At 51.0% G+C, this 13,144-nt stretch overlaps 1 protein-coding gene across 4 annotated transcripts in view; it reads left to right on the top strand.

Moving 5' to 3' along the window:
- Positions 1–7,627: 7,627 nt before the first annotated feature.
- The window catches only part of USP36 (ubiquitin specific peptidase 36), a 37,682-nt gene continuing 32,165 nt past the window's right edge, over positions 7,628–13,144 (top strand). For 2 of the 4 annotated variants that reach the window (XM_032429531.1, XM_032429532.1), the window contains exons 1-3: positions 7,628–7,864; positions 10,611–10,761; positions 12,769–13,030. In XM_032429531.1, the coding sequence (XP_032285422.1) occupies positions 12,778–13,030 (253 nt within the window). In that variant the 5' untranslated portion in view covers positions 7,628–7,864; positions 10,611–10,761; positions 12,769–12,777. The remainder of the gene's footprint in view (positions 7,865–10,610; positions 10,762–12,768; positions 13,031–13,144) is intronic. The other 2 variants (XM_032429533.1, XM_032429534.1) reach the window with 2 other exon arrangements.

The following is a 13,144-nucleotide window of genomic DNA, read 5'->3' as shown; positions in this document are numbered from 1 at the left end:
CCCTGGCTCTGTGTGGCTGTATCCGATGCTCAGAGGAGCCTGTCCCGTGGAGGTGGACATGTGTCCCCAAGAGGAAGAGAGGCCTGGGTGCCTTGAGGGATCCACTGGCATCTAATCAGTGTTCAGAAGTCTCCCGTGGTCTCTTCAGTGCTTTCTTATGGTCCTCTGGCTTGCATCAGGAGCCTAATGAGGGCCATACCTGGCAATTGCTCTTGAGGCTCTTTTTTTCTGCAGGTTTTCCTCCCCTTCCCATCCCTGCTTTCCTTCTCTTAAGGTGGGAAAGATGCCCTCATCATAATTTAAACTTGACTATGTGGTGCAAATGAACTTCCCCAACATTTGTGCCCCTCTGGACCTGCAGGCCCCATGGGGTCTTAGCAAACAACCCACCAGAAGATAACTGCTACCCATTTCCTTTCTTTTTTTTTTTTTTTTTAAGATTTTATTTATTTATTTGACAGAGAGACACAGCGAGAGAAGGAACACAAGCAGGGGGAGTGGGAGAGGGAGAAGCAGGCTTCCCGCTGAGCAGGGGGCCCGATGTGGGGCTCGATTCCAGGACCCCGGGATCATGACCTGAGCCGAAGGCAGACACTTAAGCGCCCCCATTTCCTTTCTTTTATGTAATTTAGGTCAAATGTGACTTCTGAAAAACACTTCTCATTATGGAAGTTTTCAAACATATTTAAAAAATGCAGAGAATGATGTGACAAACTCCATGCACCCATAATCCGGTTATTATCCGAGCTATCTCCATCTTCGCAAACAATTTTGAATCGGTTTGAAGACCCACATATGGGGAAAGCAGACTGTTAGGGAGTCTCCAGACACCATTCATCCCCCCTCAGCCTCGCTCATTCTGTGAAAGGAACGTGCATGAGGGTTTGGGTCTGAACCCCCAACAGACACATGCAGGTTCAAAATGGAAACACGGCAACGGATACAGCAGGATCCAATGTGAAGGGTCCCGGGGCCAGCCACCAGGCCTGGTTAAAACCTCTAGAAGTTTGGGTAGCACTGGCTTTTCCCTGATCTAACTTAACGACAAAACAGTGAGCTACAGATCTTTTACTGGGGTCAGTTTTATTATGGACAACTTGCCATTACTGCAGATTCTACATGAAGACTTTGAAACTCCTGTATGAACAGGTTCTATCTTTAGCCTTGGGTTCGAGCTCAGAGCTGACCCACACAGCTCTCCTTGCCCTGCTCGGTTGCTGTGAGTCCTTTGCAGTGAAAGACAGCACTTTGATTTGGGGAAACCATCAGCTCCAATAGCAGATTTTCTCCTTTGGGAAACAAACTGGGAAAGAAGCCGTTCAGAAACACAATTCTGTTTTCATTCCATAACGACTGAGAGGAATATTCCTTTCCAATTAAGCGAAACAAAAATGTGAGGCAAATCCAAATCTGAGTCTGCAAAATGGTGGGGTATCAGGTGGGGGCCAATAACAGAGGTCGAGTGCTAAAGAGGGTTTGGGGATGGGATCCAAGATGGGGCGCAGGGGCAATGCCGCATACGGGACCTGGAAACAAAGCTGAAAGTTTCGTGTTTATTTTTAGCCTCCTCAAGATGTTTTGCTTTACCCCTTCAAGCAAAGTTGGTGGGCAAGTGGGGGGCTCCAGGTGCAAGATTCCAACCAGGGTGGCTCAACAGAGACCTGGCACCGGGGGTTTTTACTGGGTGCTCGTCATGCAGACACCCTCTGCCCAGCATGTTGCAGGATTCCAGGCTCCCGGAAGGAAAGCAGATGTTCGGCATAAACATTTGAGGCACAGGATCCATTCTTTTTTTGTTTGTTTGTTTTTGTTTTTTTAAGAAGGCTCCACACCCAACATGGGGTTCGAACTCAAAACCCCGAGATCAAGAGTTGCACGCTCCACCGATTGAGCCAGGCAGGTGCCCCAGGATCCATTCTTAGAGAATGGGGGAACCCTCCCGAAATCCAAGTTCCCAGACACCAAGACCGGACGCGGGCCTTCTGGAGGAGAGCAGTCCCAGGCCTGCTGTGGGACTCGCGTACACATCCTGCCCCTTTCCTGTTCACGACCTTTCCCCAGGCTCAGGAGACTCCGATGCTAAACCCCCATGGGCAACTGCTTAGCAAATCATTCTAATAATAATAACCCCAGTCAGAACTCACGTTGAGTCCATGCCAGGACTGACACCAAGGGTTTCACATCTGTTACCCCAGGTGACACTTGCCAACTCCAAGAAGTCTGTGCTCTCATCTCTCTTGGTTGGTTGATAAGGAGTCTGAGGCCTAGAGAGGTCAGTTTCCTGGGCAGTAAGCACTGGGGCTGGGATCAAACCCAGGCAGAGGCAGGGTCTGGCCTCCTGCAACATCCCACGAGGATGGACCACGAGGACCACGAGCCTCCTCGAACAAAGATGTGCCTTGGGTGCAAGCAGGTTACCCTCCGCAGGTTGCCTCCCACCTGGTGATGTTTGCCTTCCATCTGCACAAAGAGCTGTACAGTGCTTTCCTTTTGTTTTATATTGTTTTCAGAACAAATGCAAATTTATCCCCTTTTTATGAGATTTGAAGCAAGGATAACTATAAAATCCCAGTCTCAGTTAAGACACACCAAAACACCTGTTATAAGTGGTAATGTGTGAACTTAAAGAGGGTAAAATTCAGTTGTCTGGAAGATTCATTTCTATATAATTTATCTTCCAAACGGGGACGCTTTTGAGAGAGAAGGAGGGTGCTTTCAACGAGTGGGGTCAATAGGTATAAACCAGGACTGCCCCGAGCAAACCGGGGTATGGTGGCCCCCGTCATTGTAGGACAGCTTCCCCAGCACACTGGGTGTGTTGAACCCCCCTCCGCTGTGGTCCTCGATGCTAGGGCTTGGCGCTGGACGCAGCACCCCACAACACCCAGGCCCAAAAGACTTATCCTGACTTCCTGTGATCTGGGAGCAGAAGTACGCCAGCCACAGAGGCGCTGGGCACTGCAGCTGTAGCGAATAAACCCAGGATTTCAGGGGCAAACAAAAGGTGGGCATTCCTTGCCAAGACCAGTGAGGACGTTTGCTGGGTGACCTTCTACGGGCAATTGGGCTCTTTCCCTCTGTGTCCCCACCATCTCCTGAAGCTTCCGAGTCCTTCCTTTTCAGCCAGAAAGAGGGGGGAGGGAGGCCTGGCAGATTCTCAGCCTCTGGCTTGGGAGTGACACCTGTTACTTCCTCTCCCAGGCTCTGGAAAGAATTAGTCACTACTGAACTCACTACAGGCAGCTTCTGGCCTGGGCCCCCTGGGCCTGTACCACGTCCTTCCCAGGCAAGGCCCAGACACGGTGAGGAACAGTCTAACAGAGCCTGCTCTCTCTACCACCCTGGGCAGCGGTGGAGCTCGGAGCGTCCAGTGCAAGGTGGTGCTCACGGGATTTAAGAGAAGGTCTTGAACACTCTTGAAGAATGTATATTATCCGGTCCTGAGGCCAAACGGGTTACATTGTCTTGCTTCAAAAAGAACAGTAACAGCTCTGTGCAAAGTAACATTATGTTTCAGAGAACAACCAGTGGGTCTTAAGGAAGGGAACGAAACCGGAAAGAATTAAGTGAGAGGCGGGGCAGGGTGTGAACTTGGGGGGAGGGAGGTGGGTTTGTGGCAAGGAGACGTAGGTCTTGCGAGGACAGTGGGATAGGAATGGCCTCAGTAAAGGTTCAAGCAGGATTTTGGTGTCAGCAGCTGGGGACAGCTACTCACGTGCACACAGAGAAAATACACACCTGTGCATTTATGCCGGCTTCGTTTGTTTTTCAGAGAGAAAACTGCCCTGGGAGGGAAGGAGGAGGCAGCCCAGTGGCCAGCACAGGAATTTAAGGCCTGTTGGCTACTTTTTGGCCAAACCACCAAACACATTCATGAAAAAATAAGATCTGTATGGGCCAAATTCCATTGCGGCCATCTGTAGTCCAAGGAGAGACGGTCTAGAACGGCTCTGGGAATCTGTCACGTGGCTTTTCCTTGGTGAGCACAGCCAGAGGAGGGTAAGGACCTTCATTTGGCAGTATCTAGAAAAGGGGAAATTGTTAGGGTTGTGTAAGCCCAGCTGGAACAACTCATAGGAACCAAACTCAAAACAACTGATATAAAAGTCAGAATTATTAATTTACACTTAGAGATGTGAGTTAGGTCTCTCCAGAAATTAGCATGTATCTTTGGCCAGCCACAGGTGACTTCTGGGCAACAATACTGTTAATCTGTTAATGTACATTATTTCTTAAGGTAAATTCTCATTTAATTCATTTTGGTTATAGATTTTTTTTTTTTTTTTTGAGACTACTTTATTCTTTTATCTTCAGTGTTTCTCTACTTTTCTCCTTCAGGATTCAAAGATTATTCAGTTGTCTCATCTTGAGCATTTCATTTTCTGTTTGGTCGGGTTTCATAGACATTTATGCACAGTGTACCTGCAAAGCACTCAGATGAGTGAGACATTGTGAGAGCTTTACCAGTCATCACAGGGGAGGGAGAAGTCCAGAGAACATTCCAATTGAATGTGTAAGTGGAATGTGCAGCTGGCCCAAGGCAACACCAACCTAATGGCAGGGGTGGAGGAAATCCAGGAAGACTTCCTGGAGGAGGTAGTGCCTGAGGAGGTTGTAGAAGAGCAAGTGGGAAAGGGAATTTAGGTCAAAGACCAGCATGAGCCTGGAGCAGAGAAAACCTGATTAGGGCCTAGGGGGCATTTGGATTTAGCTAAGGGATCCAGGGCAGGGAATGGCTGGGGAATGAAGAAGAAAAAGCCTTCAAGGAGCCAGCCTCCAGGGGCCATTAGAGACCATTCTAAGGAGAGCTTGACTTTCCCATCAGCTTCGGGGGACCAGGAAGGGTTCAGACAGGTGCACAGTATTTTCAGGTAGACCTTCTAAACATATTATTCTATTTGGCAGTTCGAGTGTTAGATTTGGCCATTCCAGTAATGCAGGTGAAGATGGAGAGGCGCTGTATTTGGGCAATTAGATGGAGGGAAGAGAGTGGTTTGAGGAATATTTGAGAAGTAAAATTAGCAAAATTTGTTGATGGATGATTTACATGGGGTGAGGGAAAATAGAGGAGACCAGGATGCTGGCCAGTAAGGTGGATGTTGGGGTCTGTATCAACCTGGGTCCAATCAGGAACACCAAAACCACTCTGTACAGTCTTTGAAACAGAGGGGATTAACGCAGGCATTGGTTACATGGTGATGGAAGCCAACTAGAGAACAACGGGCAGCTGTTAGCACTTCTAGGACGGAGGGGCAGAGACAGGAGGCTGCCCTACAAGAGCCCAGGGAGGGAATGGTTTGGGGAGGTGGGAGGCTGGAACCACAGTGCACCTCTCTGGATGGAGCCAGAAACTCCGTTCCAAGCAGAGAGGGAGGGAGAGAAAGGTCCTGGCTTCCCCTTTCCTTCGCCCTCCAGTCTCGCCAGTGACCCCCAGTGGCTAGATACGCCTGGACACCAGGGTGCCTGGAAAGCAGGAAACGGCCAGGATTTGGTCTGAGCTCCAGCACAGCAGCCCAAGTGGGCAACAAGGTAGAAAAAGAGAGGCAGCTTAGGGGAGGTGGGGGGTGGGGGGTGCACCCGTTTCTGGGCATGGTGAGTTTGAAGTGCTTATGGATCCTGCAGGGAGATGACCAGCAGGCACTTCCTGGACCTACCAATCCAAAGATCAGGGGGAGAGAGGTTGGCATCTGCACACGTACAATTTACTGGACTACAGGCATAGTTAGAGTGGTGATAGCCACAGCCATGGATGCGCTCATGGGGTAGGTGTCTGTTACTTCAAAGAAACATTGAACTTTTCTTTCCAAAATGCTTGCATCATTTATACTCCCAGCCTCAGAGTCTACTTGCTTCACGTTCTCTCCAACATGTAGTCTTTTTAATTTTAGCTGTTCTAGTGGGTGTGAAATGTCCCTCAGTGTGGCTTTAATTTGCATTTCTCTGGTAACCGTTGAGATTGAGCACTTTAGGAAAGGCCCATGTGAACATACCTCAAGGAGATTCCACTCTGAGGCTTCTTTGAGAGACTCTGAAGGGGAAGTTAGGGTGGGAGTATGGCTGGCCAAAGGCTCCTCCCAACTTCTAGGTCTCAGATTACATTCTCAAGCAGGATGGAGGCCTTTCAGGCAATTCATCTGTCATCTCATCAAAATTTTGGGGTTCCTCTGAGGGCCTGAGCTATGGGTGTGAACTTGGAGCCTGACAAACCTGGGTTGAAACCCTCACATCACTGCTTGCTTGCAGGGATGGTGCACACTCAGTTTTTTCATCTGTAAAATGGGAAGAGCATCTTTTTGTAGGCTTGTCATGAGGATTAAAGCATATAATGTTGACAAAGCAGCCACCTAGGTATCTGACACATAATATCAGCTCAGCAAATGTCTTCAGTTTTGTTAAGACCAGCTGGGGATCGCCTTTCTTCCACAGATGAGTAAAGGGAGGTCTAGGTTAGTTAACTGTCCAAAGCAACCTGTTAATGAGGGCAGCTTTGGGATAAAACCCAAGTCTCCTCATTCCCCAGCCAGCTGCCCCCACACTTTTACTCATTCTCTGATACACAGTATCAGGCATGAGGCCTGTCTTTTGTTTGAATCATTGTTTTAGGGCATAGAAGGCTCACACCAGGAAAAAATCTCCATCTGAAGCTCTTGAGGATTCTCACAGGCTCAGTCTCAGCCTCCTACAGTATTGTTCCTGTTTGCTTTTTCAAGACATCAGCACCCACCCACGTAGTAACTCCAGGGTGAATGTTGTCCCAGTTACACCTCTTGTCACTCTCCATCTCCATTCCCTGCTGCAAGGACCGTGTGGGGTGGGCACAGAGACTTGCTCTAGATGGTTCACCCAGGAGCTCACCCAGCCCACTCCAGACCTCCCTGCCAAGAAAGACCTGGCTGATAGTGTTGTGTGCACAAGGTTGTGGTTTGGGGGAAAAGTCATTTATTCCCACCCTCTGCCTCCGTGAGAGGGCCGCGGGCGTCAGGCTAGGAGCCGCTCCCTCTCCCCCTGCCCAGGAGAATGGGAAGGAATGATTCAGGTGAAAAGGATTTTTTTAAAAAAATACTGCAGAAGCAATGCGTATTTGCAAGCATTCCACCAAAAGCTCAACGTCATCGTCATGGGGTAATGCTTTTGGAGGTCAGGAAGGGGGCCAGGGAATGGCAAGCGCCCCTGCACCCCGGACATTTCGAAGGTCAAACGCCACCACTCCCCCCACTCTCCCACCCTTCATCCCAACAGCTCTTTGCTTGGCCTCCCCTGCTGCCCTCAGCGCTCCCCATCCATGTCTTGGTCACTAAAGGGCCCCGGAGAGTGAGGCCGAGGCCCCGCTCCACCGGTTGGACGCGGGGCGTGCAAGGGGCCCGGGGTACGGGGCTGCGCCAGGTGCACACACGCGTTAGGGACCCGGAAGCGGACGCCTCACGTGCTCTCCGGGAACACGCCAGACTCCGGCCAAGAGGGCGGGGCGTCTCCGGCTCTGCGTGCTTGCGTCATCGCGTAGGCTGGCGGGGCCGCGGGGTGGAGGAGTGACGTATAGGCTGCGTAGAACGGCTGTGGGCGGGCCTAGGGAGCGAGGGCGCAGCTAGCCCCATCTCTTAAAGCCGCCACGACCTTTCGAGTCCGACAGCGTGGGCCACGAGTTGCGGCGCCTTTAAGCGTCGCCGTGACACGTGTGTGAGTCGCCCGAGGCCCGGATGGTGCGTGTGCAGGGCCCGGGCCGAGTAGACGCCAGCGCCGCGGCCCTGCAGCTGGGCCCGCTGAGGGCCGGGTAGGCTGGGGCCGGGTCTCGGCGGCGCGCAGGCCGAGGGAAGGCTGCGCGTCCGGCCGGGTTGGAGGGCTTCCGCTGGGCCTGAGGCGCGGGAAGGTGCGGCCTGCAGGGGGGCGCACCGGGGGAGACGGGCGCGCGGCCGCGAGGGGCTCAGGGACCGGTGGGGAGGGCCCAGGGCTACTTCGTTAGCGAGGAGTTCGGGGCTACGCTGTCTGTGAGGGGCCGGGGGTCCACGGGGAGGGCCAGGGGCGCACGGTCCCCGAGGGGCTCGGGAGTCCACGGGGAAGGCCAGGGGCGCACGGTCCGCGAGGGGCTCGGGCGTCCTCGGGGAGGCTCAGGGGCGCACGGTCCGCGAGGGGCTCGGGGATCCACGGGGAGGGTCAGGGACGCGCGGTGCGCGAGGGCTCCGGGGTCCATGGGGAGGTCAGGGGCGCACGGTCCGCGAAGGGCTCGGGGGTCCACGGGGAGGGCCAGGGGCGCATGGTCCGCGAGGGGCTCGGGGATCCACGGGGAGGGTCCGGGACTCGCGGTCCGCGAGGACTCCGGGGTCCATGGGGAGGTCAGGGGCGCACGGTCCGCGAAGGGCTCGGGGGTCCACGGGAAGGCTCAGGGGCGCGCGGTCCGCGGGGGCTCCAGGATCCGCAGGGAAGGTCTGGGGCTGCGCAGTCCGCGGGGGGCTTAGGGGGTCCACAGAGAGGGTCCGGGAGGTATGCTCTTTGCTGTTCCCGGGGAACCCGGACTGGTGGTGGATGAGAGAGCTGCCCCAGCCAGGAGCCCCAGGGAGTCGAGGGAGGCAACGGTCTGTGTCGGTCTTGGGCACAGTTGTTACCCAGAGAAGCATCACTAATGCAGGACCCAGACTTTCTCTGGAATAGCTTAAGTCAGAATCTGTTCTGTTTGGCAGCAGTGCTGAAATTTTTTTCTTTTTTCTTTTTTTCCCCCTTTTAGTAATAAATGTGGGAAAGACTTAACCCTGGAGAAGGTAACCTTCTTCAGGGTCATGGTCACGGTGAATGTGAGTGGGTGGGGACAAGATGTGGGGTTTGAAAATACCCTTATTTTAGTCGGTAGTGTTGAGTCTCTCCCCTGGGGTACTAGGAGCCGGACGGAGTAGCATTCTAAAACCCAGAGAGGTGAGAGAGGAAAGCATCGTGGCCATCCTGCTTTCTGTAAGAGATGCCTAGAATCCGGCCTCCAAGGAGAGGGAGGCTTTTCTGGCTGGAGCCTGGTGTTCTGCAGCCTCTGCGGAAGAGCCTGGAGGCCCCCTGTGAAAGTGCCCCAGGGAGGCCCGGGCTCTGTCCATCTGGGGCTCCTCCCCCACCAGCACGTGGTTGACCCTGTGAGTCTTGAGTGCATTTCATCCTGGAAAAGTGCATTTAGAGGGAGGAGGGAGAGAGAATATGCTTGAAGGGTGTTCTGCAGATGCTATATTTGCCTACTCTTGTTGGGAGAAATATGCCTGGAGAAGCCTGAGCTGTTCCTGGACCGCGGAGTGGAGGGAGCATCCTTCCCGAGTTCTGAAGAGCAGGTTGTCCGTTATGTACATCAGAGGGCTTGCTGATGATGACAAAGACATTTTCCTCTGGGTTCCTACACCTCAGAGAGAGATGATTTTTTGGTCATTGTTGAATATGTTTTGGGTGGAATTAGCGACAGAGGTTGATCTTCGTCAGAACTTGAAAAATTGTTCAAAGTCTCTGACTTTCACATTGAGGAGTGGGCTGTGGGATAGATGTTCTTTAAATTACTTCTCTCAAAATAAATTGGGTTATTATCTCCCAAGTTCTGTTTATCCTCTTGTTGTTTGGTTCCCGAACATTTGCCCTTGGACCCATGTCCATCTATGTCCTCACCTGTCCACAGTAAGGTATGAGTTTCGATTAAGACAGGGATATTGGAATCTTCACCTTACAGATTGGATTTTATTCTGAGATCATATTCATTATGCTCACCCTTTATTTTGGCGTTGGTATGATTTTATTTATGGATATGAGGAATGATGCATCTGAAATTTGCTGTCAATAATGTGGGTACAGGAGAGGAATCAGGAGTGGGCCTACATAGTAATTATTGATGCTGAATAAGGGGAATATGTGGTCCCTGTGTTGTTGCCACCACATTGTATATATTTGAACGTTTTCACAGCAAAAAATTTTTAAGTATTTTAATTTTATGTAATCATAGTGATTGTGGATGGTAGTTAAAGAAAATCTGCACTTAGCAAAGTGAAAATGTGGCAATTCTTACTGCTTCTTCGATTTTCTTTTCTTTTTTCGAAATTCTAGGGGCACCTGGGTGGCTCAGATGGTTAAGCGTCTGCCTTCGGCTCAGGTCCTGATCCCAGGGTCCTGGGATCAAGCCCCACATTGGGCTCCTGGCTCAGCGGGGAGCCTGCTTCTCCCTCTCCCTCTGCCTCTTCCCCTGCTCATGCTCTCTCTCTCTCTGTATCTCTGTGTCTCAAATGAATAAATAAAATCTTAAAAAAAAAATTCTACTGGTTTATGAAATCTGGAAGTTGGAGGTGAGGGGGTTATTACCTCTCACTCTAGAAAGTGATTTAGACTGGAGATCACTGAAGATTTTTGTTCATTGGGCTTGTCATGGGCCTGAAGGTTAAGATACCGAGCCAAGGGCAGTGTCTTCATATCACGCACGTTGTAATAACTTGTAGCTAGTCCGTTCAGTTCTTCTCCAGACTCCCTAAATCCAGCACCATCCATACTCCTTCAACCTGAATGCCGACTCTTCCAGATAGATAGCCTTCCTGCTCTGGTTCCGCGCAGTGGGGCTGAGGAAATACTGGAAGAGAGCGGCCTCACGTGGTGCTCCGTTCACCCCACAGATTCTGAACGACAGACTTGCAGCTTTGGTGATTTCACGGGGCAGAGCCGAGGAGCTCATGAATCGGAGGGTCCTGCCCTGCATCTGCCCAGTCCGGCCAAGAACCTGACCCCATGCTGCAGCAGCAACACGCCCAAGTTCAGACATCCCAGGTGAGCCAGCGGAGGCTTTAGAGTAGTTTTCCATTTCTCCAAGCTATCAGCTTGTAGCCCAGCAACAGTTCTTCAGTTGGTGGGAACACTTCGATAATTCCCCTTAGGAAAGGTTCTTTTATTTCTTCAAATCAAAGAACTTGTGCTTGCTTTTTAAAAAATAAGTTTCTTACATTTCAATTCGTTGCAAGAATTTTTTTTTTTTAAGATTTTATTTTTAACTGACAGCTGTAAATTTCAACATGGGGCTTGAATTTACAGCCCCAAGATCAAGAGGCACATGCTTTACAGATTAAGCCAGCCGGGTGCCCCGCAGAAATTTTTTTTTTTTAGGATTTTATTTATTTTTTTTGTCAGAGAAAGAGAGCACTCACACAAGCAGAGGCAGGGGGAGAAGCAGGCTCCATCCCAGGGCCCTGGGATCGTGACCTGAGCCGAAGGCAGATGTTTAACCGACTGAGCCACCCAGGCGCTCCCCTTGCAGAAATTTTTATAGATAAAGAAATTTGACCCGTGTGGGGAATGAGATGCTCCATAAGGATAAATTTGAACGGTTTAATAAGAGATCCTTTTGCTGAGTTACGGGATACACCTGCCTAATTGCTGCCCCTGGGGCAGGCTGGATGCCGGATACCTGAGGGAGTCCTCATTTTTCTGGTAAGAGTGAGCGGTTTGAGGAACATATTTTTCTAATTGTGACTCAGATTGCCCTTGAGCTCTGGCTGGGGTGGCTGAGTTGAGAGGTAGTGAGTTGCAATCAGAGGTGATGGAGGGGATTCCTGTTCAGTCCTATTTCCAGCAGCTGCAGCTCTCACCTAGGTAACCTCAGAACCTCCTTTGGTGCTGCTTTCAGTCCCTGTTTTACACAGAATAGGGAGCTGCGAAGTCACAGTGGTTTCCCCTGGAATTTTTAGCTGATAAGTGAAGGAATAAGCCAGGCCTGCCGCACTCCAGCCCTGAATTGTCACTTCCCTCTTAAAGTTTGGGCGTCTTGTGTGTACCATCCTAGTCCCGCCACCGTCCTGTGTCCCCTCCCTCACTTCCAGAAGGATCGTCTGTATAGGCACTGCCCAACAACACAGGCCGTACATATAATTTAAAATTTTACAGTAGCTGCATTAAAAAATAAAAAGCAAGTGAAACTAATTTTCACAACACGTGTTACTTAACCCAATATATGTAAAATATTATCATTTCAACATGTAACCAGTCTAAAAATTACTGAGATGTTTTATATTCTTATGCTAAGTCTTTGAAATCCTTTGCGTATTTTATACTTACACTGCATCTCGGTGTGGACTCGCATCATTTCAGTGATCACATGTGACCTCTGGCCTTCATTTTGAAGAGCACGAGCCCGAGCAGAAAGGCGTGCTTATGTAACTCACCACGCTAATTCTTTTATTATATGGATTTGTGTGTGCAACCAGCGTGTCTTATGAGCATCAGTGTTTCCCTGTTTTGTTTTTTTTTAAAGATTTTATTTATTTGACAGAGCACAAGCAGAGGGAGAGAGAGGGAGAAGGAGGCTCCCTGCTGAGCAAGGAGCCCGATGTGGGACTCGATCCCAGGACCCTGGGATCATGACCCGGGGCGAAGGCAGCCGCTTAACCGACTGAGCCACCCAGGCGCCCAGTGTTTCCCTGTTTCTGAGCAGACATTGGGACCACGTGGTCAGCTCTTGAGGGAGGTGGCATCAGGCCGAGGCCCGTCGTCCCACAGTCCCTCATCGAAGACACGCACGCCGCGGCCTCGCTGGTAGCACCTTTGTCTCTAGTGCTGTTTGTGAAAGCACCTTCTCTTCTTGGCAGGTGTGGTGGACTCTGGCCAGGTGGTTGGTAACATGTCTCCGTGCTTCACACTTCCTTTGTAGGGTTGGCATCCAATCCAGAGAAGCTTTTATGGTGGCTGCTAGCATCAATAGAGACCAGGGGATTTTCACAGAAGTGACGCTCTGTTCCTGGGACCTAGTTACTCGTCGCTCTGTGTTCCTTCTTGTCCCCACAGTGATGCACCATGCCAATAGTCGATAAATTGAAGGAAGCCCTGAAACCTGGCCGCAAGGACTCCGCTGACGATGGAGAGCTGGGAAAGCTGCTGGCCGCCTCCGCCAAGAAGGTCCTTTTACAGAAGATCGAGTTCGAACCAGCCAGCAAGAGTTTCTCCTATCAGCTGGAGTCATTGAAGAGCAAATATGTTTTGCTGAACCCGAAAACGGAGGGAGCCAGTCGCCACAGGAGTGGAGACGAGCCACAGGCCAGGAGACAGGGTACAGACACATGGTTGGCTGGCGGAAGGGGTCTCACTGGGTGTTGACCAAGTGGGTGGATGAAGTATTGACTGATCAGGAGGAGCAAAAACAGAATGTGGTCAGAGAGTAATG

Source organism: Phoca vitulina, unplaced genomic scaffold (assembly GCF_004348235.1).
Source record: "Phoca vitulina isolate PV1807 unplaced genomic scaffold, GSC_HSeal_1.0 scaffold41, whole genome shotgun sequence".
Classification (NCBI taxonomy): Eukaryota; Metazoa; Chordata; class Mammalia; order Carnivora; family Phocidae; genus Phoca; species Phoca vitulina.
This window is presented reverse-complemented; position numbering and strand designations above follow the sequence as displayed.